Source organism: Bombus huntii, chromosome 6 (assembly GCF_024542735.1).
Source record: "Bombus huntii isolate Logan2020A chromosome 6, iyBomHunt1.1, whole genome shotgun sequence".
NCBI lineage: Eukaryota > Metazoa > Arthropoda > Insecta > Hymenoptera > Apidae > Bombus > Bombus huntii.
The window spans coordinates 3,846,416-3,873,482 of record NC_066243.1 but is presented as its reverse complement, the minus strand read 5'-3'; the positions used below and the strand labels follow the sequence as shown (position 1 = coordinate 3,873,482).

Sequence of the window (27,067 nt, the reverse complement as noted above, 5' to 3'; positions counted from 1 at the left end):
TGGCACACAGTGTCATTTATGACGCCGTATTCAACAATTTGAGTCTCCAAGTGTTTGATTGTCATATTGTCGCCTTCGAAGAGCTTGTAATATATTTAATATGCCGTTTTACTAAACGGATAATCTTTCTCGTTGGCGTATATTTGTCTAAGTAAAGTACAAATAAGGTGGAAATTATTTCATAATTTTGGGCGCATCTCGAAGTCGATAATTTTTCTTTTGGTAAGATATGTTCCATTGACGTTGCACGCTCCTCACTTTGTTCTTGAATTTTTTTTTTTTTGGTTGTGCAAAATTTTTTTGAGTCGGATACGACCAGCTTGGTTTCGAATTTACATTTGGAAAGAAAACACGCACGCGTAACGGTGATCGAAACGGATATTCCGAATTTTTAGCTTTCACCGACCGAGATAAAGTGTTAAGCAAATTTCTCCTGCGAACTCATATTAATTTGTTAATTTATCGGTAAGAGGCTGTTCGTATTTAGAGCGAGCTTCTGCGCGCCTTAAAAATGACTGAAAATTGAATATAAAGAAATTATGAGACCAGCGACTTGTAATTTATTTTTATTTACTTCATTATTCTAAAGAAACGTATTAGACAACTTGTACAAAATAATTGTATTATTAATTGCAAATAATTGTAACTAATTGTAAACGCAAAAGTTGTTACTTCCTTTCCTCCTTCTCAAAGTGAATATTATCGAATTAGTTTTCTTACCTCCTTCAAAGAAAAGAAAGTACAAGGAGATGTTTATTGAACGTGTTTACGGGTTAAAGTATAAATGTATCAAAATTTTAACTTCGTAAATAAATACTTTGACTTGCTTTCAAATAAAATTCTTAGTTTCCACAGTGTAAAAACGCAGCTGTTGGGAAGAACTGTTGCAGATATCGTTAAAGTAATAAACAGATCTCTATTTTACATGTCTTAGACATGTAACTGATTAGAATATAATTAGACATGTATATGATTGGAATATAATTTAAAAACTACAAGTAGAAACGCAACACTTCGATCCTGGTCTTTATTTCTCTTTCCATTTCATCGAATATTGTTGCAGACGCGTAACTCGATACATATACAAATCGTAAGTAACATTTCTGTGCATCTGCAAAGGTGTTTTTTAAATACAAAATTTTTGTTTTCTATACAATATCGTACAAAAATTTTAGTCGAAGCTCGATAACTTGAAAGTCTCTAGAAATGAAAATAGAACTCGCTTTAGCTCGAATTACCTTCCACGTGTCCAGATGTGTTATTTTACCTGTAGGATTTGAATTTAGAATATCCAGACCTTTAAAAATCGAACTTGCATCGAGTCTCTGCAACTCGAAATGTGCCTATAACTATGTCGTGTGTCACAAGATATCGTCATCTTTCTTCCAACTGTTAGTATTAGGTTGTCCGAAAAGTTTCTTTCGTTTCATAAGGTGATAATAGATGAATAACAATTTCTCTTTTATATTATTTTATCGAATTAGGTATGATCCATTTCGTTATATTTCTATTATTATGTTCGTGCATAATTCGATAAACTAATATAAAACAAAGGCATTGTGCGTCCATTATTTCCTTATCAAAGGAAAGAAACTTTTCGGACAACCTAATATTATCTGGAATGACGTAAAACAACACAAACTGTGTCCTACTTCTACGCCCTTCAACCACGTGCATACTCACGCAAGATAATCAGTTTTTGTCAATCGGCAGCGTAATTGCGCGCGTAACTTTATGCACATCGAATGAAACAAGTTCCAAGAGAAAGCTTAAAATATTAAACGCTTGCCTGTTATCGAAACGGTGAACGTAATTGTGCCTTCGAACGAAGTTTCTGCGTGTCGAATTTTCGTTCGTTAAATAATAAAAATTTCTCTAACTAGCTTTTCCGCGAGGTTCCAGTTACCGAGAATCGACTGTACATGTATCGTTTACTATATTCATAAATCATGAGACGCTTAGGATAAACATAAATGGATGTTAGATTTTCGGTTCGGTTCGGGGCGAGGATAACACGCGGATGGAGAGCTCTATGGAAAAAGTGAATTGTGAAGGGAAAAAGCAGAAGGAAGCACAAAGTGACACGAAGAAGGGAAAATAAAGAGTGAGGAGGAAGTGAAAGAAAAGCGAAAAGAAGTCAGGAACGAGGGAGATACAAATTAGAAAAACTAGAGGAGAAGAGGTTAGGAAGTCAGAAGCGCGGCAAACAGAGTAAGGTAGGGAAACGACAGATGGCGTCAAACAGAGGAAGATCAAGGGGCGTGGGTAACGCGGGAGATAAAGCAAATTTCAAAAACATAAATGGATGTTAGTTAATTGCAAAATGAAGTTGATAATATTTAATACTCGCACGTACCGTAGAAATATCTGAGTTACACTGTGATTAAAAAATACTATAATCAACAATGCGCAAAGTTAATTTCATCGAAGCCGGAACCAGCGCGGAACCCGGCCCCGTGTTTTGAGAGGCCCCGCGGTCTACGAAAATTATCTGCGATCATCGATAAACCAAGAGAGATTTTCATCTCTGGCTATTCTGTCAATAAAAAGTGAAGTAGCAAATTCAATCGATTTTGACGATGTTATCAAAAACTTGGCGTCGAAAAAAGCGAGAAAAATTATTTAATATTATTATTGGATCGTATTATTACTTAATATTCATCTTATAAAAAATATATAATATGTAACAGCATTTGTAAATAAATAATTCCTCGTTGTAAAATTTAAGTGCAGGATTTGAATGTGTATTCAGGCCCCGCAAAATTTTTGTACCCGGCCCCGCGATAAGTCACGCCACCCCTGGGCGTTACCCACGAGATGACCTGTGGGTACGAGCGCCGCATATAGGCGGCGACCACGCAACGACTCCCGAGTCCGGCATCCCATATATCGACATCCAAATGATGTATATACAAGTGCTATCTGTAGTCAACGATATATTTTTTCGTTATCGGCAGAATATTTTCTGTTGATTCTACTGACATATTGGATTAATCACTTCTTAAAGTTACTCATTGTTGAAACAACATCAAAACGTTCCAGGTAATATATTTCAAACACCCAAACGATCGTATACTGTTTCATGCTAAAAGATCAGTTAAATCCATTGACAGTGAAACGGTATTTCACATACGGTTCTTACAAGAATTACTATTATTTAACACTTTACAGCAGCTCAGGCGCAGATTCTCCCTGGCACCGGCTCTGTTTCGGTTTAGACTCTCCAATACCATTCTTTTTGTTCATCGCGAACGCTACGTTTTTCAGATTGGTATAAAACTGTGGGAGCTTACAAAGCAACGCAACTGACGCAACTGAGCAAAGCACCTTAGTACTAAATAACAAATTACTGCTCAAATAATGAGAAAGATTGTCGGTGACAAAAAGCCGATTAATAGGCTATCGGTCGGTAAGCGTCAGCGACAAACGAGCGATTAATCGGCTACCGGTCGGTAAGCGTCAGCGACAAACAAGCGATTAATCGGCTATCGGTCGGTAAACGTCGGTGACAGAAAACCGATTAATCGGCTATCGGTCGGTAAAGCGTTAAAACTTAGGAAAACGTATATACAACAACCACGCACACTGTGCGTATTTCTGGCGCGCGTTTCCGTTCAGTGACGGTACTTCGGCGGACGTGGACTGCCGAAGCGAAAGGGTAGATACCGCAATAGGATTGTAAATGTTCTCTTCTTAACCTTTGCGGGCAGCATGATTTTGCAATGAGATTACGAGCGAACTTGTATCAATTAAATTTGAATCTTGATGTTTTCTTTCAAAGCACAGTGCCTGTTAGCGTTTCGTCTATATTTGATAGAAATGCGAATCGGAATAGCCTCTTGTAAAGGTCGTGTCTGCTAAAAATAAGCCTCTTCTCTCATTTATACTTCATACGGGGTTATATTCAGCAATCGAACAGAGACATAGCGGCCGTAGAAAGTATACTGACACGTTACAATATCGCGTGTTTCAATTTGAACTCAGACAGAAGCAATGTACCGACTTCGTTCAAACGTTTTCATTTATTTATTATCGTTGTTTGTTTTATTATTTAACGTCGCATCGCCTGCCACAGTTACCAGCAGCTATGTACTTTCTCTGTTTAAAATAACGCGCATATTTATGCCGGACACTCTAGTACTCTAAAACAGTGATTATACGATTGTAAATTCCGGACACGTAATTAAAAATAAACGTTAGATTCGGTTAATCGAACGTCTCTTCTTAGTCTTGAAGTTTAAGGGGTTGTCCTGAATTAGAATTCTAAAACAGCGTCTTTTTGTGATTGTTTTTGGTTATTGAATTTTGAGGTATGCTTTTATATATATTTAACGAATACAAAAAATTTTTTTTAAAGTAAGAAAGACAATTATGACAGATTTCTAAGACTATTTCCTGGGCTGCAGTTTTCAATCATCGTGAAAGATCCACCTCGTAATTCTTGACCGAAACGAAAAACCAAAAAAGGGTTAAATTATTATATATTTTTCTTCTCGATGAACTAAAAAAGTTCGTCAAAAAGTTTGTTTAAGTAATTGTTATAGCATCTTAAAGTTTAATTTTTCTTTTTATAAAACACATATTTTCTTTAAACCCGCCAAAATTTTTAATTTCACACTATTTTCTGTCTTTCTCTTAGTTCATCGAGTTCGTTAAATATATATAAAACTATACCTCAAAATTCAATAACTTCATTTCTTTCTTTCCCTTCTAAAAAAAAAAACACAAAAAGACGCTGTTTTAGAACATTCTAATTCAGAACACCCCCTTAAATTGTCAGCAAGTTTGCGTATTTGTATAAGTAACAAAAGCATGCATATACCGCAATCCAATGACTAAAATATAGCTGCTTGTACGCATGGAAATATATCACACATGTGCATCTGAATGTAGCATAATAAATAATTGAAACAGTTAGTTTCACTTTCAACTTCACGCATTTATATTCCCCGTTTAAAACGTTATCTCTCATCACACAGTTATTTGAGACAAGTAATATGCTTTCAATGATTGTCATTCCATTATGGAAGTTGCAATATGAAAGTCGGGAAACGAAAGTTGGGCCAAAAATACCGCTTTACAGACTACTGAGTTGCATTGATCCGGAAATAATTTAATCCGATGATAATTCCAAAAACTATTCGACTAAAGATGATCGTGTACCAATTATGAAATTGTATGCCTATCGTTAGAATGACAAGCTTACTCCTTTTTTTTCTTTTTTTTTTTTTGTTTATTTTCACATTGGTCCAGGGGTCTAAATTAAACATTTACATTCGTGCCTTGTAACACAAAAGACCCTTGGCCATTTACACATTTTATTAAACCTCTGGCGATTTTTGTTTGTAAAATGTCTATTTTTCTCTTTGCCTCGCTTCTCGTTTTGCGCTAATAGCATAGGGTGACCTGACGTCAGACCAATATCGTGTCCATAGCCCAACACAGCTTGACATTGCACGTACACCGCTTGTGGATATATATAACGTGCATAGTTTCTGCATGGCTAAAGGCCATTCGCGTATAAAGCCAATTATTACGATTCGTAAATAATTGCTGAGAAATCGGCGGACCGACTGGGATACGAAGCCAGAATATCTCCCAGTGGCAGATGGCTAGCCACTTCATCAACAATCTGTCTTTATATTGCAGAAACCTACTCGGCGTAATTACCAAATAAATATTCATAGTATCTATGTATAATTGCATATAGATGGTTGTATTAGGTTGTCCGAAAAGTTGCTTTCGTTTGATAAGGAAATAATAGACGCGCAATGTTTATGCGCACAATGAATTATGCACGAACATAATAATAGAAATAGAACGAAATAGATCATACTTAATTCAATAAAATAATATAAAAGAGAAATTATTGTTCATCTATTATCACCTTATGAAACGAAAGAAACTTTTCGGACAACCTAATATTTAGAGTGAAGGAAGATAGATGTTTTGATATAATCATGATTCCGATAAAAGTCAACGTAATTTTCTCGAAAGTTTTTCTCGAAAGAATCTACACTTTCAGCAATTTATTTTTACTTACAATTTACCTTACTAGGATTTGATAGTTTAAGCGAGAGATGAAAGTATGATTTTCAGACGATGCCATTAATTTCCCGAGATGATTGTATCTAATAATAAAATTGCTTTGTTTTTTTTTCTTTTTTTTTAATAGATTAAAATGCATCGAATAAACTTCATCAATCTGTTACGATTCCGTGACGATTCTAACTTTACTCGCGCATAGATTCTTATCGATCTTCGATTCTACACTTGCTACGTCGTTCAAACGGTTGTTAAATTATTATGGGATGAAATATTTAAAGCTCGATAAAAAAAGAAATCGCGTCATTTATCATACTGTTCGTTATGTGAAAAAACAATTATTATTTATACTGTGTTGCTCTGTTTAACAGAAGGTATCGAAGATTGTTATCGTAATTCATAAGTGAACAATATGAGGAACGATAAAATTTCTTCGTTTGTTATTTTCGCACAATTGTTAAGTGTTTTCAAGGCTATTGATTTATAAAATGAGGGCAACACGAGCAGTTATATTTTATACGTAAATATAAAACATAAGAATAATACTACGCGTTAGTTATTTATAGTACTCTGGGGAAAAAGTGATGGAAAATTGTAATAAAAAAGAAGTTTCCAATTTCATCCAGTTTTCTCGCATACCATATATATATCAAGTAGAAAGTTTCAATTTTGTATTTGATTATAGCAGATCTAGACTGATATCTTTTTATTTATCTAAAATTATTCCTTCTTCCAGTTGAAATGTCGTATTTGAATTATTGCTACAATGAATAATGAATATTTTAAACGCAAGTAGTAATGAAAACTTCAAAACATAATAGAAATAATGACATGATTATGAATTAAATACTTGTATTACAATTAGTGGATTACAAATTACGCGTTCAATTCAGTTTGTTTTATGCAAATTAATATGAAAATAAATTTGCGCTATTTGCAATTAAATGCAAGTAGTAACAAAAACTTCAAAACACAGTAGAATTAATGACATGATTATGAATTAAATATTTGTATTATAATTAGTGTATTACAAATTGCCCATTCAATTCAATTTATTTTATGGAAATTAATATAAAAATAAAATTGCGCTATTTGCAATTAAATGCAAGTAGTAACAAAAACTTCAAAACACAGTAGAATTAATGACATGATTATGAATTAAATATTTGTATTACAATTAGTGGATTACAAATTACGCGTTCAATTCAGTTTGTTTTATGCAAATTAATATGAAAATAAATTTGCGCTATTTGCAATTAAATGCAAGTAGTAACAAAAACTTCAAAACACAGTAGAATTAATGACATGATTATGAATTAAATACTTGTATTATAATTAGTGGATTACAAATTACGCGTTCAATTCAATTTATTTTATGCAAATTAATATGAAAATAAATTTGCGCTATTTGCAATTAAATGCAAGTAGTAACAAAAACTTCAAAACACAGTAGAATTAATGACATGATTATGAATTAAATACTTGTATTATAATTAGTGTATTACAAATTGTCCATTCAATTCAATTTATTTTATGGAAATTAATATAAAAATAAAATTGCGCTATTTGCAATTAAATGCAAGTAGTAACAAAAACTTCAAAACACAGTAGAATTAATGACATGATTATGAATTAAATACTTGTATTATAATTAATGTATTACAAATTGCCCATTCAATTCAATTTATTTTATGCAAATTAATATGAAAATAAATTTGCGCTATTTGTAATTAAACGTAAATAATAGTAATGAAAACTTCGGGACATAACAAAATTAATAGCATTATTATGAATAAAATGTTTGTAATATAATTAATTAATTGCAAATTACACAATTAGTTCTTAATTTTGTTTTTGTGTAAATTAATTTAAAAAATAAGCTTGTGATACTAATAATTTTGACGCATATCTACGAATTATAAGAATGCATATAATTATGTATTAAGTGAGCTGAGAATAGTAATGGTGCGAGTTAAACTTTCTGAGAATTTTAATGAATTCATTTGCATTTACATAAATCGTATATTTCAGCTTCTAAAAATATCGTCCGTTTAATTCCACATTTAATTAAAGCACAGCTTCACTTTCTGACGACATACGTTTTTGTAATTTCAAAACGTATATGTCCCACGTTTTCTATAATAATATACGCGAACATTATTTTACGAAAAATACCAATGAATCCACTCTCGTCGCTATAATAATTAATGTAATAATAATAATCAGACATCTTATAGTTATAAATAAATATATAATATATGAAATTGAACATTCCAACAATTCCTATGGTAAGATATATAGGAAGCAGAAAACTGCTATAGAAAATGAAAAATGTTATAGAAATGTTATATTCCATTTCCCATTATACATTTGCCATTATGTACAAAATGACAAAACTATGGCATTTTCTCTATTTCTCAAATCCTCCAAAAAGTATTAGAATATAATACACGGAAATACTCCGTCTCAGACAATACAATTGAGCCCTGCAAATGTCAACTTCCCGAGTCTCTCGCATAAATGACGGAAATTTTCCCCAATCAGGTTTCTAACGAGAAACGCTACAGCTCCGCCATCGTCGCAAAGGACGCGATTCTTTCGCAATTAAAAGTTTCGTTAACGAACTGCCAAATCGATACATCATTACCAGGATGGAACACGTCGGCATAACAAGTCTGCGAAGGGTAGTTCTCCATGCGGAAACTTGGCCAATTCGCCGCGAGAAAATGTATTAGCAGGCGCGCGGTTTGTCGGCTACAATGCTACAACGTCGACATTCTGCCGTGCCACCACGTTCTGAATAATTCATAGCGCAGCATCTCGAAATGCCTGGTTTCCCTGTAATATATCGATAACCGTCCTCTTCAACCGACTGCTTGCCCCTTCTCGTCGTCTCCTGCAGACGGTAATCGCTATGGGATTCTCCTACCTGTCGCGGGAAGCGTATCGATCCAGTCGCGATGCATTGTTTTTCCAGACTGTTCCGCCGCTTCGGTCATTTTTCACGTTTCGTAAAATATATCGAATTAAAGGGAAGCTTTAAAAGCAGATGGCTGCTTCGTGCGATAATTTAACACGAAAGTTCCATTAGATTTTCGTACATAACAACACGGTCGACCCTCGAACACAGCGGCGGATTTCATTGTACGCGCACGTGTTTCTCGCTTAATATTGTAGGAATTTTCGCGAGTAGATACACACCGTGTACTTACTTATGTAATCCGTGTAGGAAAGCGCCACTTTGTAACAAACTTTACGGACAGCTAACGAGAAGCGTTTGAGAAGAAAAGGCGAATCGTCGTTGCTGAAAGACGATTAGCCGACAGACTAAGTTCATATTATTTGCAGTTTTCGTGAGATCAGTCGCGTGAAGATCGTCACAGTATAAATATAATATACGGATGAATAATGTGAGTGTATATTGGTTTATATAGGGTGGTCTAAGAGTTGGACGAAAACACGTTTCGAACGTAATTTAATCAGCTTTCAATCGACTGTAAATTGCAATACGAAAATGTTTTACTTGTATGAAATATCGAGGTTACTACTATTTTTTAAAACGAAATAATACGTTTTCTTATACTCCATTCGATGCATTTTTTTTAATCCTCTGCAGGAAGGTATTAAGGTACTTGAGTCGGGAAAATTTAAGGTAATTGAGTCGGAAAATTTAACGTTGCGAAACTTATCGTATGAAAGACGAGGAAAGATAGCGTAATACCTTTTGCTTTTTATATTTTACGCGCTACTTTTTAGCTTTTATGCTTTCCTCGTCTTTCGTACGATAAATTTCACAACATCAAAGATAAAACATCTTTTAAACTGATCATTTCTCCATCCAAGTACCTTGACACTAGAACTACTACCACACCAGTCAAATTGTTTGGTTTTACAATTTTATTTTAAAATTCCTACTTCATGTTATCTTTTTCTTCCGCAGTGATGTAATGACTTTCGCAACGATAACTAAAAAAATAATATAATGAATTCTATTTTGTTTTTTATGTATTCAAACTGAAAATAATTTTGTATCAAAGCTACTTTCATACCAATACCAGTCAAAATGACTGATACTTGTCAAAGTGTAAAAGGATCCTGCAATCTGTTTATCGAACTCCAATTAACCAGTTTCCTCGTTTGGTACAACTTGCCACACGTTTTGAACATTTGTACTGCGTACTATCCGATATGACGATATCAGTTATCAGGAAAATTCCGGGTCAATCGCTAGATCGCTAACACTAAAAATATCACAGTAGTCAAAATGACTGGTTCTACAATTTTACAAATGTGTCAACCCTCTTTTAGGGGTTATGACCCCAGATGGATTAATAATGCCAAAAATGTACTGCATAACATGAAATTTCTTCTGTAAGAAAGTAATAAATCAATAAATATACAAATATTCTATTATTACGTATTTTTTAAAGACCAGTCATTTTGACTGACTGGTAGAAATCGCTTCGTGTTAACTATCGGTAGTTCTAGTGTTAATACGTAGCTGTAGAGTCTTAAAAAATGCATATATAATATAACGATATATACAAAAATGTATCGTCCCATCTAAAAATATAGAGGTGACTCTTTATTAAAGGAGTAACTCTTTTGAAATTATTATTATATTGCGATTCGTAGCCGATTAGAAGCTGATTAACTTTTGTTCGAAACGTTTCTTCCTCCGACTATCGTAAATGCTGAAAAATCGCAGTCACTGATTTTTGAACCACACTATATATATACGTACATATATATGTGTACGTATTTCCTCTTCCTTACACGTGGATAATTTTCTTAAAATCATTTTCTTCTTTGTCCAACTTATTTTCTTAGAAAATTACAATAATAACACATGTATGTACATATGTAGTATGCTTCATATACAAATACAGCTTTCATGCGACAACAGGACGTTACATGCACGCATTTACGTACATGGTTCAGTTTTTCGGGACTGAAAATTTATACGCGGATTTTCCAAGGTTGAAAATTTGTCCGAGGTGAATCGTAATTATCGGATTTTTCGCCACCACAGTACGTCCACTCGCGTGTTTATGTCTACAATTTGTCTTTGTTTGGTATGCAGTCTCATATCAGTTACAAAGCACGGTTTAATTAAATATTTGGAATCATAAACGGTAGAATCGTAGATTTAACCCTTTGCACTCCTTTTTCGAGTCTCACTCGACATTCTTTCAGTCCAACATTTTCGTGCAACGTGCGAAAGAAAACCAGGATTGCATCCTGGAAATTGTTTCAAGATATATCGTACACTTAAAAATTACAAAATACAACAATAGTGTGAATAAAACTGGTATTTAAGTGAATTTGTTTCTTCCTTTATTTATTTAAATTGTCTTGTTTTTTAGTTAAAGTAAATTTGAAATAAAACACTTGGAAGCATTGGGAGCTGTTGGTAACGAAATTGAAATAAAATTCAGAGTGCAAAGGCTTAATTAAATTTCAATCAAACGGGAGAAAACCCATTGGATCGCGATATGTTACAGAGCGCGTATGCATCGTAGAAGTTTAAACAAAGAATTCTCAAACGCGCCAAGATAGAACGTGGAAAAGTCCAGTACGAAAGAAAAATTATTCGCAACTGAACACATTCTATGAATGGCATTACAGTTACTAAATTTAGAACTAAACCTACGTGGTGAAAATGCATCAACTTTGTCGAACGTCCCCAGACGATGGTCGTAGAGATTTAATAATTGCAAATCTTCAACGATTTCAATAAAACAGTGATGGACGAGTTAGATAGGACTAAGAACATGTTATAATACTTTTGTGATCATAATTTCCTGAAACTGTCAGTTAAAATACAAACGAATCTATAATTATTTCTTAAATATTAGCAGGTATTGTATTCTTCGATTCATCTAATTTTACCTAATAAAAGAAATGATAATAATAAATATATGTCGGGTTAACATTAGAATTTAAGGCGCGTGACGATTCTTCATTTGAATTAGCCATCGTTTTACGAAACAGAGATTATATTTACGCGAATATGCAAGATTTTACAAAATATTATGAATAATGAGTTTAATGAATGATAAGATTAACAAACGATAAGTTTAACTAATGACTAGATTAAAGAATAATAAGTTTAACGAATAATAAAAGTAACGAATAATATGTCTTACGAATAATAAATTTAACGAATAATGAGATCAACGATTAATAGGTTTTACGAATAATGAATTTAATTAACGCTATTAACAATGTTCCTGGGTTCAAACGAATCCACGGTCAACGGGATAACTCTTTACTATGCGTAGAATAATTTTAAACACAAAAAAATACGATTGCTGAGACACTCGGTAAATTGCTCGATGTATCACTTTCCAAGGCGATCACACGAATGAATATCTGATGAAAATCTTTTTCGCTGTACGTCTGCATTTGTTTGTTATATGCTCGCTGGAGGCATCGAGAAGGTTCCAATCGCCGTTGCTAGGCAGTTTCTGCCAAGAGTTTGTTGTATACTCTTTGGAAGCATCGAGAAAGATCCAAACGCCGTTGCTAGGCAGTTTCTGTCTGGAGTTTAATTCCTAATACAACGTGTGTCCCATTATATCGACATCTCCAAAGTACAATTCTATGTGATTTCTAGGGAGAACAATACAACCGATCCACACCTTCGTCAGGCAAAATGTTTATCCCGTGACCGTGGCTACGTTCGGCGACCAGTTGTCACTTCGAACACACTTTCGCTATTACAAATATCGAACAATTACAAATGACAACAATTGCTTAATTACAGCTATGATAAAATCTAGGCTAAAGCATTAGAAGGCTCCCAAAATTGCAAAGGGAAGGCTCCGGTTTTCCTTTCATCTCCGACATATATATATATATATTATTATAATTTTATATATATATATATGTAAATAGTAAAATCTTCGAAATATCGTCGCTGGAAAATTTGTTATTCGAAGCAAACACGTCTTAAAGAAATAATAAATAGTAAAAGAATAATAAAAAATAAGAATGTAAATATTTAATATGATTCTTAATATATTCAGTTAATGAACGTTCCGAATGTAATTTTTTAAATATTCAATTACCCAATTGGCTAACCTTGAATCTCGTTATCAATTTATTCATGGACGCATAAGTAGAAACGTACTGGCGCTGCAAATTGCCAGACATTAATAATACATCGGCGCAAACGAACGTAATTAGGCGGTAATAAAATTGTTTCACGTGCCTTTGTCGTCATACAGGTGAAAGACGTGACAAGGAGAATAGATTTTCACGATATGAAAATTATAATGGAACGTGTAAGGCCGACATGTGCCGGGAAAAATATATACGTGAAATGCCACTACTTTCTCTCACATAATTCCAGTGTTTCCTATTGCTAATGATGCACTATGTGTCGTGTTTTTTAAGCGTGCATCAAGGAATCAATTACTTAAGAAAAATTGTTCGCGAAAGTGGCAACGAAGAGCGGTAAAAATTGTTTCTAGAGCGCGAAATATATGTATGTACTTGCATATTGCGTGCACCTTATAACGGCTACAAATATTTATAAAAACACTTCCGAGAAACGGTAAAAAAATGTGTTAAATTATCGCCTAGCGTTACTTTTTATGTCGAATGAGTTTCATTTGATTCTAAAGCAAGTCGTATCTCGGACGTTCTGTGATATAATACTGTTTATGTAGAGAAGTGAAACGCTATTCGTCGAATAGAGGCAAGATTACACTCTACATTCTAATAATTACTCTCGGTTGATTTTCACATTGCAGATTCGTAACAACAACTGCACGCGATTCGTTTCCGCTTCCTAACGTGAAACTGTTGAAATATTTACTTCAAGAAAATCTCTACACCTTTTCCTTTTGTATATCCGTGACCTGGAGATCGTTGTTACAAAAAGAATAGAATTTAAGGAAAAGAATTCAAAATAAGGAGAGGTCCATATTATTGTGCGCTTGAATATAAATTTTGTTTTGCATTGCAAGGTCTAAAGACAAAAGAGCTATAAGTAGATTTCTATTGCTGTTTCTTGTAGCCTTCAGCTAGAACTACACACCAGGGTTAACTTTTTGCTAATGTCCTTTTTCTATAAATATATGAACTCTGTCATGGATTTTTCCTATTGTATTGTAACAGTGCAAGAGTGAGGATCTGTATCAGCGTACACTATACTTATACTTATACCTATACTTATTTCAAGATATTTTTCTATTACAAATTCATCCACTCGTTCCTCTATCAGTCAACCTCAGCAGAAACGATGGAACATTCGAACGCAACAAATACGAACGATCAGTCACAAAAGTATTCGTGCGAGATACAAGAAATTCTTTATATTCTTATATATGTTATAAGAATTCTTTATATAAGACAATTTTATAATGTACATTGTTCTATTTAAAATAATCTAATTTACAAATTACAATTAAAATAATACGGCTTACGAGTAATTTACAAGTTAATTATATATTGTACATAATTGAATATTGGCGTCAAACTGGTGCACATTGTGAAATCTTAAACACTCTGTATTTGGCATAAGCTATAAAAGAAACCTAATGGCTTAGTGCACTACAACTATGTAAATAAATAATTACAAAAATGATATTAACAAATGATGTAACTTATCATTTTATAGTTAAGATTATAGCCATTATGTTATGCGTGCTAATAACATCTCTAAAATAAAATTTAAAGAAGTTATTTTATCAATTTATAATTTATAAATTTTATTTAAAATAGATCAACTTCTTTAAACTTCGACCATACGACCTGAGATTTTTTGAGAAGCTATTAGGTTGGCAACTAAGTGATTGCGAATTTTGTCATTAGGTGGTAATGACAAAATCCGCAATCGCTTAGTTGCCAAACCAATAGAAGGATCAGTTGACTAGATGAAGTGCAACAGAAATTTGGAGAAAATAGAAATTGATATGAATAGCGATGAAGATAGTAAAGTCCACCTTGTACAATTTTTTTATCTTTTACACGTCATCTAATGAACTAATTCTTCTAACTTCTCAAAAAGAGCTCAAGTCTTTTGGTCCAATTTTGAACAAGTTTTTCTTTTGTAAATGATGTACGAATGCTTTTTACATTGACTGTATTTTGCATTTTACGTCTCAGATAGCTACAGACTATGCCACTTGAATCAGACAGTCAGTAGTCAGATAGGAATTGGATGATATCGAGAGGAACATAATCTCGTGCAATTACATTTTATATGGACGCGTACAGCTGATATGCAGATGATTTACGTTCTTTTAAATTTTACGTTCTTCATCATAGAAGTTTTAATTTACGAAATCGATTCGTCTTGACACTCTCTCTGAAAAGATATCTATTCGTATGATAATCAATTCATATGGAAAAACTATTAATTTGCCGGATACTTTCACTTTTATGTTGTAAAACCTATCGTATGAAAAGACAAGAAAACCAAATACGTTTTCCCTTAAATTGGTACCTTTCAGGAGCAAATTATATGTCTAACTTTTGTCCCATATTGAACCTCGTCGGACGTATATGAAATACCACATTTTGCCATTGAAACTATGTGTATGCATGTAGCGTATCGCTTGATATTTCTTTTGCAATTGGCATTATATGATTAATCTCTGGAAACGCAATAAAAACGGCTTATATTATCATCCATATTTGCATAAATACATTTACACAACAAAAGCTTGATTTACATAAATCCTTTACATCATTTTCCCCGTTGTAGTTTCATCGTAAAATGCCAACCGAAGCGCTTTCTCGTGAATGAATATAATAATTATACTTTGTACAATTGAATTCAGTTAGTCTCGCTGCCTGGCTCATGCCGATCACGTAAAAGGGAATTGATACTATCGCAATTCCATCGAAACTCTATTCTTACGAGTCTTATAAATAAGATACACATTGATTCGTAGACTTTTCTCTTTGATTCTTCGTAACTTCATTAACTATGTATACTATAAATGCTGTACTATGAATACTATTTACTATACTACACTATAAATAAAGGATACATCGAAAGATTGATTGACAGATTACAGACTTTCTTCTTTGACTTTTCGTAGCTTCGTTAACTATATGTACCATAAATAAGATTACACATTGACTTGTAGACTTTCTTCCTTGATTCTTCATAATTTGATTAAATATATAGGCACGTACAGATACTTTAAACACGACGTGTCCAGAATTTGTAAAATAAAACTTTAATCGTCGTTTTGTTACTTTTTGCCTATTGCACGACATCAGCGGAATACAAGGCTGCCAACATGATTGTGTTATAAAAGATCCTTTATTAACTGATACGACCAAGTAAGTTGAGAGGTTCTTATTACGTTACGGATTTAATTGATGTCAGCGAATCGATCTGTTTCAGTAGCGGGATGGTGCAAAGTGTTGGTGCCAATTTATCTCCGGACCAAACATTCGGATCGATTCGATCGCTGTCGGTGACGAGGGAAGTCGCCAGTTTTCCTCTATCAAGAACGCCTACGCCGCCTCCGCAACGCAGGTAATTTTTCTTCATTTGCTTCGTTCGCCGCCACGGCGCGTTCAATAAATATCGCTTTACTCGAGCGTAACGCTTCCATCACGAGGAATAGCTATGCCCGTAGGATGTGTGAGATAAGCCCAACTTTTAAAAGATATCCAACAAGATACTTAAACATTATGGCTGAGCAGGTATTTTATCAAATGCGGCATTTTTCATCGAATCGTCGTATTTTTCTACCATTTTTCCACGTATACTCGAGGAAAATATGGAAAATAATGGAAAAATTGCGCGTAAGGAATTATTGAAGTATAAAAAGTTTTGATATTAATGTTTTAATATTTTGCACATTCTTCAAATGTTAGAAACCTCTTTTCTAAAGCGACGTTGGAATATACAAAATTCGAGAACCGCAGCAACCTGTCGCTATTACTTCTATTATTATTTGATTTGATTGTGAAATGTTTCTAAATGATTTCTTATCGTGATTATGTGCAATTTATTCACTACGAATCAGATTTTCTAATAAATAGAATGAATCTAATCAGTATAATATCAGCATAAAATGTGTAACGTTATATTAATAGTTGGAGATCTATGGGCAAATATAACACGTAAAGTTATTAACCTTCCTACGTTCTTTCGGTTATTTCCGAGCTAATTTTATTTTTCTAACATTATAAAATACCTTCAACTTGGACAAAATATGAACAAAGTTTTATTTGTATGCAGGATTTCTCGTTTCAGTCTTGTGCTATCCCTTTTGAACTTCTAATTCTTTTCTAATTTTCTTTTCAACAACTCTCTATCGTTTTAAGTGTTTTATTTAAAATGTACTTTATCAAACAGCTGGTTGATAGGAAGCAATTTAAACAATTTTTTTGCTAATTACATTGAATATGTAATATTGCTTATCTAAGTACAAAAAAATACTGCCAAATATAATACATATTTAACCTGACAATTTAAAAATATCCAGTACGACACGGAGTATCTGTGAAAAAAATTAATTTCGAGTTACTCGACAATGAAGTTCAAAGGGTTGAACATCTTCTCACCTCTTAGGTACGACGCGCCACTATGGTGGCTCACTTCACTGACTCATTCGCTCCGTTTGAACTAAATGATCTTTTTCATTTGTCTTGCTGCACACTTTTTTTGCCCTCACAACATTTTATGACAGTGTTAACGATATACAGACAGAATATATAGTTTTTGTTTTTGATACGCCAGTGTCAGGTATCAATTGTTGCTTCTCGTTAAAATAAATATAGCATTGTTAGCATGTTAAAGCATTGTTAGATGCTCTTTTTAACATGCCGGTCCGTATCTTTATAATTTTTTAGAATCTTCCGTCTCAAAATGTAGCTTCAAAATAGAAAACGAACAGCAATTTGGAAAACACTGTCGCGCTATGAGTGTAAAAATTGTGACAAATTCTATGTGTCGTACAATGCTTTAAAATATATCACACTCAATTGTAATATTAATTATTAAAGTCAATTATTTAAGTTAAATTATATGCAGCATACCTTTAAGAAAAATTATAATTTAATTATCAAAAAAGCTTCCTTCCTTATTTATTTAAGCTTATTGCAGTGCTGTATCGTTTACACGTAATTCTCGTCCATCTCTGCCGTACAGAGAAACAACCAGCAAGACAACAGCGAGAAACAAGAAACAAAATTCAACTGTACCTAAGAGGTTAACAATATTCCAAGTTCTTTTCGTTCGATAAAATGAGAAAAAGATTAAAAATGTAAAAATTCGTGGAACGTGGTAGGCTTAAAATACTGACAACACGGTTTATCAGTGGACATGTTTCCCACTTAGCTTTACAGTACCAGAGGACGTAGATTTATCGGTAATTTGTTATATTGAAGTCTACTTACATCGTACACGCGGTCGTTAACGTTGATTGTACTTGGTTATTCGATAGCTTGGCCGCATTCCACGTGCTAGAATATTAGCCACGTGCAAACTCGAAGCTCGACTCGTGGCCAGTGAAGTGTACGTACTCTTAACGGTATATCAAGATTACTTACCTCCATGAATTAGACGTTCGTGCCATGTTTCTTCTACTTACGTTGCAATCTACTCCACCTTAAGTGTTTATTTAATAATTATTACGAATCAAGAGTCTCTGCGTGTTAACGATCAAATGAAATTGTACCTGTGACGCAATTTGAAATTGCTCAGTGTCAAATTGTGAAACTGAGATCAACTGACTTAAAATTACGCGGGTATTAATTATAATGAAATTCGGCTTAAGCGTTTATCTAACAATTATTACGGACAAAGAGCTTACATTAAATTTCAATTTCAAGATCAATTTGAGATTGGAAATCAACTAGCTTAAAATTACGCAGAATTAATTATAATCAACGCGCATTAATCGTAATTAACTTCGCTTTAAGTGTTTATTTAGTAATTACCACGGATCAAAAGTTTCTGCGTTTTAACGATCAAATGAAATTGTACGTGCGACGCTATTTGAAATTGACCAATGTGAAATTGAAATTGAGATCGATTGACTTAAAATTAAACGAGTATTAATTAATAATCAACTTCGTCTTAAGCGTTTATCTAACAATTATCACGGACAAAGAGCTTACATTAAATTTCAATTTCAAGATCAATTTGAGATTGGAAATCAAGTAGCTTAAAATTACGCAGAATTAATTACAATCAACGCGCATTAATCGTAATTAACTTCGCTTTAAGCGTTTATTTAGTAATTACCACGGATCAAAAGTTTCTGCGTTTTAACGATCAAATGAAATTGTACGTGCGACGCTATTTGAAATTGACCAATGTGAAATTGAAATTGAGATCGATTGACTTAAAATTAAACGAGTATTAATTAATAATCAACTTCGTCTTAAGCGTTTATCTAACAATTATCACGGACAAAGAGCTTACATTAAATTTCAATTTCAAGATCAATTTGAGATTGGAAATCAAGTAGCTTAAAATTACGCAGAATTAATTATAATCAACGTGCATTAAACGTAATCAACTTCGCCTTAAATGTTCATCCAATAATTGCAATAAATAGAAAGCTTCTATGTTTTAACAATAAAATGAAATTACACATGCGACGCAGTTTGAAATTGGAGATCAACTGACTTAAAATTACGTGGGTACTAATTATAGCATTTCATTCGTATCACATCATTAAATGATATATTTAGTATCCTTTCAACAGTTGTTTGCCAATTTCGTCGTAGTTAATTTTCTACAGGAACGTTAAAGACATTCATATAATTGTTTGTTTCTTTTATACGAATTGCTCGACTGTCGGAAGCGTTCGAGAAATCGTGAGCATCGATTTTTAGACGACCCTGTATAACTAAATGCCATTTATTCGCTAGAGATCCTAATATGGAAACCTGTCATTGGTGCGATCACTATGTTTTTATGTATGCAATATGCATATGTGAGAAGTGAAAACAAGAGCGTGATCGATACAACGATATCAAAGGAATCGTACGTCCACAATGCAGGCGGTATCATATTTTATATCGTAACAATGTGTCAGATCAGCTGATCTTTCTTTTCTAATCAGAGAATCGTCGTCCTGTGTTAGCTATATCAGATATAGTAATTTGTTGGCAACTTTTTTAGAAATTTCTCTGCAACAAAGTTATCGAGTTATTCGAATGTCGACACTTGTTGATACCATCAAGTACAACGTAAAGTTCTATGAAAAGATTATAGTAATTGTCCAAGTGATGAATTGAAAGGAAAAAACACCATAATAAATGAAAGTCGAATAACTCGTCTGGAATTTATATATAGTCTACACCTAGAGTTTATCGAAAAAAAATATCACTGAAGCAATAAATAAGATGTTTATAAGAAAAATAGTGGACAAGCGATTTACTTTAGACGTAGGAAATTTATTTTTATTTTACCTCGCTTTTACGAGTAGAGTAAACGAGATTTTTATTTTATCGCATTTATTTACTTTTTAAATAGTTCGAAGTAGGTAGTGGCGTAGCAAAGAAAAATATTCGTGTCTTCTGAAAGAAACTTCTTATTTATACTTGATGGGCACTTTCTTATAAACGATATAAATCCTAGGAAAGCTTTCCCTTTGAGTAAAGTTAGGAGCTAGAAGTAAAAGTTCATCCGTTCCAACTTTAAAGCGTAAGACGCAACGTGAAAGCTTTCCTGTACCCTCGCAACATTGGTAAAACTATTTTTAAAACGAAGTTACACGCTTCTAACTTTCCGAAAGAAGGTATTACATTTCGCCATGTATATTTCACACCGTAAAAATACCAGAAAATCTATATTTAGCAGACTTCTCAAGGCATTCAATTCAATTCAATCAATTTGCCATGAATAATTCTCTCACGTATCTCTGCTGTGATATATTCCCATCTGTAACTTTTACATTCTGAAATTGCAAACTTCTTTTTCGTTTATAATTTACCTGTGAAAGATAAATTCTAATTTTCTATAAAATATCGTGATTCGCGAAATTGTTTGATTACTTTTATTACACAAGACAATTTTTATGAATGTATTATATGTGTTATAGTGTTGCGTTAGTACTGCAATGGGACACGAATCTCGAAATTACGTTAATACTGATGAGGTTTTATGTCTCAAAATAGAGAGAGCAAACGCAAAAGCAAGAGCAAATGAATATATCATAGAAATTCTTTATTCAGAAATATTAGAAATTACCATTTCCACTGGTTTCTATCCTGTATGATAATGTATTGATAGATGGATTTATTACAGTAGATTAAACAGAAAACGATGATTATTTAACTTGAACTTAATGCAGTAATGTGATATCACAACTCTCGATTAACGACTCTTCATTCTTCACTCTCCGGTGGCTAACTGAACGATCAACGACTGCGATAGCGAAATACATTGATAGCCGTTAGGCTTAGGGTCGGAAGTTGTCCGACCATTTCGGCTTTTGCGCTTTATCGTCCACGTTGTCTGCATGTCGGCGATTTTTTCGCGGTACTATTGGGTTGGCAACTAAGTGATTGCGGATTTTGTTAATACCACCTAATGACAAAATCCGCAATCACTTAGTTGCCAACATATAATAGAGACGAAAGAAGCCGCTGTAAAGAGAATCGTTGTGCCAAAAACTAAACACTCATATTAAAACCTGTTTGAATCTATGGGATCCAACTATGGGGAAGAGCGAGTAATTGCAACATAGAAATTCTTCAACGATTCCTATCAAAAGCTCTAAGATCCTTAATAGATGCACCTTGGTATGTTACCAATGAAACAATACGTCGCGACCTTAAGATACCTACAGTTAAAGAAGAAATATCCAAATTCAGTAATAGATATAACATAAGAATTAGCAGCCACCAAAACCTACTAGTTACTCAATTACTCGACACGACGGATCAGATCCGCAGGCTAAGGACACATTACCCTCTAGGTTTAAACATTAGATTCAGCTAGAACCAAACATACGATAATCATTTATTATTCACGTTATAATACCACGCCAGAATAATTTACTTATAATTCTCAATGAGAATTGATTGTAAACTACTTCCAAAAAAAAAAAAAAAACTAAACACTAGAGAAAATGTAGAGTTTTCCTAGAAGTGAGACCCACTTCGACAAATACCTCAATCAATTCGGAAATACACATAAAAACTGCAGAATGTTCACTACAAGTAAATATATCTTATATATATACATGTATATTTGTGTATATATTTCAATATTTTAACGTTTCTGCCTTGTTTCAAACTATAGTAATAAAATCATGATACTCGTATCTTCAATCCGATATTCACGTGGTTGTAAAGTGTTTTATAGAAATAAATTCAAATACGTACATTCTCGTGGTACGAGGTATAAAGCAATTCATTGAAAAATTCAGTCACGTATTGATGCTTCAACAAATACAAATTTGTATGTAGGTAGGTTTGTATGCGCAACTCGCTGTAGAATACGGATTGTTTCTTCAATGATATGCACTAGTATACTTGTAATTTTTTACGTGACCGATACGGCTTGTGCTGCATGAGAATCCACGAGGCAATAAAAAGGTAACATCTGTTATCGTTGTTTCTATTGCGTATTTGTGCATATAACAGGCATTTATTATTGCCAGATAGTACACCTGTAGCGATACATCTGCAAGATTGTTACATTTCCATCGTGTTTCCTTCAATTTTCTCACTCCTATATAATCAACAAAGACACACGATGAAAATATTATTTTCCTCGGTTATTTTTTCCATTTAGTTTTTGATAATATTGGAAGATATTTCATTTCTCGTATTTATACTTTTAAGACTGACGTATGATCACTGGTAACTATATTACTATCTTATCGTACTTTTACCACATTTCCTTTTATTTTTTCTCTTATGTATAATCAACAAATTCACACGATAAAAATATTATTTTCCTCGGTTATTTTTTCCATTTAGTTTTTAATAATATTGGAAGATATTTCATTTCTCGTATTTATACATTTAAGATTGATGTGTGATCATTGGTAACTATATTACTATCTTATCGTTCTTTTACCGTATTTCCTTTTATTTTTTCTCTTATATATAATCAACAAAGTCACGCGATAAAACTATCTTTTTCTTTGACAGATTCGTTAATTTTTTATGATATTCGAAAATATACAAATATATAAAGTGTGTTCACTGTTCAAGATTGATTAGCTCCCAATGTTTTTCTCCTAAACAATAAGTGAAATTAAGAGGAAAAATGAAAGAGGAAAATGATGAATGGTTCAAGGTGAACTACATATTCGCGATAATATCTTTCACGCAAGTGCAAAAAACGCGTGTGTCTTACGCAGTTGCATTTTTTTTTTTTTTTTTTTTTTTTTTAAATAGAAACCTTCTTCTTTGATGGAAACCTTAAAAAAGATATTAGAGCAACAGAGTCGAAAACTGATCGGTTTAATTTTGATATTTTAACTTTGTAGAATTTTCTCTTTCTCTTTTTTTGTATTTTCAATTTTGTAAAATTTATTGTATGTAAGACAAAGGAAACATAAATACAAAAGTACTTCGTCTTTCCTTCTTTTTCATATGGTATGCGACAAAATTGGAGTGAAAACATCTTCCAAACTAATCGATCGCAGTCAATATTTCTCTAATACATACAGTGTCGTGAATAATTATAAACTCAAGTCCATTTTTAGATTTTTCACGATAGCGAGACTGAATCTTTGACTGTGAAAAAGTGTAAACTCAGTGTTAATTTTCTTGTAAGTTTCCACTTTGTCTCTTATTTCTTCTATCAGTCTTGTAGCAACAACGCAGAAAATGTGTTTCAGTCTACAAATATCCGCAACACTGTAGGTTTTTTCATAAAATGACGAGAGGATTCGACGTATGCAAAACGTACACAGATCTTTACGCTTGCGAAAAAAATACTGTGAATATGTTGTTCGTTTTGAACCATTCATTCATTCCTCTTATCGTTTACGAGAAAAACGATCTAACAACGTGAACAGTGAACACCCTGTATATAAATTAAAATTCTGTGCCGGTGAAACGAACGCGACGAAAACATTGTCGGTGATTTGTACATGTCGGCGAATAAACAATGTGGGTGAAACTGGTGTCAGTCAAACTGGTGTCGATGTAAATTTTGTCGGCGAAATGATTGTCGGTAATCACACACCAAGCCGTCCATCTGCATGTGCTAGAAAGGAAGATGTCGGTTTTTTAGATAGAATACTTTACATATGATATTTACTTACTAGCACGAACAATATAATTGCTTTACATTGAAACATATATTTTTTCACTTCTATTTATTCATTTTATCTGTTATTTTTATTTTATTTATGTTTATTGTTATTTATATACTGTATACCGTATTTGTTGTGTGTTTGTATTAAGACTGATCAGTGTTAAAAATGTAACCAGTTTTACGATATATACGAAACTGTGTACATCGTAAAACTGTCTGGTTTCTGAACTTTAATTTTTAGGAATGATTACTAAAAAATGAATCCTACCAGTAAAAGTAAATCACGTAATTTTATACGTTTTTATTGTATCAGCTGTGATTATATCTATCATAAAATAGTAACGCAGATGTTTGAGAACTTACCTACATCTCTTACGTACATCTTACGATATCTGCTGTAGATTAAATTAAATAAAAAAATTCATTCTTGGACACACGTGTCAGTCCCTGGCGAGCATATCTTTAACAATAACAAAACTCTCAATTTGTTCACGCTTCTTGTTACGATAAATCCAAATCTTACCAGCCATTAGATTTTCGTACAATTTCTTGTCACGCGGATAGCAAATGAAATTCTTCTAAATTCTACCTGCATAGAACATTCCTTACGATTCGTGTACTTTTAACAAGAGCAGCAGAATCTACATCAATTTACAAGGCAACCTGACGCATAAATACGTACATAGCATATTCATATTCGTCTATAAACTATAGCCATATCTACTCTTTGAAACGATCTGTACAATATCCATTCCATGCTGTTATTAAATAGGTTTTGGAGTTCGATATTTTATTGATTCGCACAGATTCAGTTTTTATATTCTGTATTTCATCACCAGCCATATGAACACACCGGATACACTCAGATAATTAACACATGGCGGACGCCAAAACAAAAGAGAGTCGTTAGAAGTCGTACCAACTTTGCATGTAGGAACTAGTGATCATACCAACCTAATATTTTTCTCAACACATGCATCGTGTTCTGCACCCGCAGTTTTATATTCCGCGTATTGTTCGCTACGAAATAAGGCTTCGATTAGAGTGAAGTGGTCCGTAATAACAGAGGAAAAATACGAAAGCCATCGAAGCGAAGCGAGACGCATACTCGCTCTTATATATTCGCCTGATGTTCCTTTTTCCAGCATTATCGATGCACCGTAAATAAATCACTATACCGTAACGCAGCAAACACAGTTCGCTGCGAGTGGATACTAGAAAACGGTATATAGAAAGGGTATGCGATAAATGAAAAATCATTGACCTAGGATCGGAAATTTTAACGAATCTGATACGCGCACGTTCGAAAAAAGAGAAAAGTAACAGCGAATCGAAAGAAAGTACGAAGAAACCAGATTGATATCTGGTATACCGAAGACTATGTATTTTGAAGATGGACCAAAGCGAAGACGATTGTTATCGAAGTAAGGTGGAAGGAAATTAGGATGCATCGAATGTTCATGATTGTAGAATTAATTTGCATGCGTTAACCTTACAGCCATTTGCATTGACTTTTGGTTGCAGTTGAAATATCAAATATTTGGATCTCGAATATTGTCGGTCCGAATAAGAACAATTTCTCCGAATTGCAAGATTTGATTTGACGCTGAATTTATTCTGCTAACAGTCCAATGTTGGTTTATTTATCTTGTTATTACTATTGGTATTATTTCATATAGAATTATTACTATTTGTTATTTACTTATAACAGTGTTACGACCGTTCGCGGAGAGACGCGGTCGCTAGGAAAACGCATCAGCGAGAGGCGTAAATTCTCGCTACGATTATGTTAATCGACGCCGCGAAATAGTCGTTCCCCTGTTTCGGTTAAGATAACAGAGGTGGTTTAATGAATGTAACACTGTATTAACAGGTTAACATAGAATAATATATTTTACAATAATATGATGAATCTGTTACAGAAATTTGACTCGACTTTGCGATATCTCTAGATAAATTCGTTTGCTCGTCAGATTTGTCGAAGTGTCACGTTAGACTCGTCAGAAGGAACTGAACGCCCTTCGATTATTCCTTTGTCTCATTTGGAAGACGACCCCCACTATGCTCGGGTCACGCCACCGCTCGCGTCTATGATCACGTATGCCTCTTCTTGTGTGAAAAACGTAACGGTCAAAAATCGAAGTTTCTAGAGCTCGCTGCTTGGCGACAACTATGCTCTCGTCGATACATTGTATATGATCCGGCGGGCAGATAAGACGGTCTGCCTGCAACGCTGTAGGACCGCGAGCGACGGTTAGAAAATACAGCCAGTGGTAAGCCTCGTGACGTAACAAACAGTATTTTATTCGGCAATGTAACAGCGCTCCAGTAAATTATTAATGAAAGGTAGGAAATGTTAAGGGACGAAATAAAATCGTTAGAGAAAAATCAATGATATAAATGAGTGATACAAATATTTCAAAGTAAAATTCAAAGCTTGTTAACAGAAAAATATCGCAAGTTGTTCGATCAAGGTATATGTTTGTCGTTGCTTTCTGTAACTTTAAGACGTTTCGATCTGAATGATTTGGATCGTGGAAAAATATCTTTAATCCTGTAGAGGACTTGTAGAGGATTATAATATAGGATAACGAGAACTTGCTGTTGCAACCTCTCAAATATATTTAAAATAATTAAATAAATTAATAGATATAAATAATGTCGAGAGACGTTCGTACAAACGTATTCGCTAAGACAGTGTATAATTTCTCGCTGATAACTCGTAGATATTGATCGATAATTAGCAGCGACATTGTTTTGTTATAGTTTATTTATTATTACATTACGTGTATCCTAACGATCTTGATACTC

At 33.4% G+C, this 27,067-nt stretch overlaps 1 protein-coding gene and 1 long non-coding RNA gene across 6 annotated transcripts in view; one reads left to right on the top strand and one right to left on the bottom strand.

Annotated features, from left to right (window-relative positions):
• Nucleotides 1-26,943, bottom strand: part of LOC126866607 (uncharacterized) — an 86,703-nt gene extending 59,760 nt beyond the window's left edge. The window contains exons 1-2 of the long non-coding RNA XR_007689961.1: nt 24,620-26,943; nt 21,672-24,205 (exon numbers count right to left, since the gene is read on the bottom strand). This is a non-coding gene — a long non-coding RNA (uncharacterized LOC126866607). The remainder of the gene's footprint in view (nt 1-21,671; nt 24,206-24,619) is intronic.
• Nucleotides 1-27,067, top strand: part of LOC126866591 (uncharacterized) — a 210,347-nt gene that overhangs the window by 166,883 nt on the left and 16,397 nt on the right. For 3 of the 5 annotated variants that reach the window (XM_050620394.1, XM_050620398.1, XM_050620397.1), the window contains exons 5-6: nt 16,288-16,350; nt 16,415-16,549. In XM_050620394.1, the coding sequence (XP_050476351.1) occupies nt 16,288-16,350; nt 16,415-16,549 (198 nt within the window). The remainder of the gene's footprint in view (nt 1-16,287; nt 16,351-16,414; nt 16,550-27,067) is intronic. The other 2 variants (XM_050620396.1, XM_050620395.1) reach the window with 2 other exon arrangements.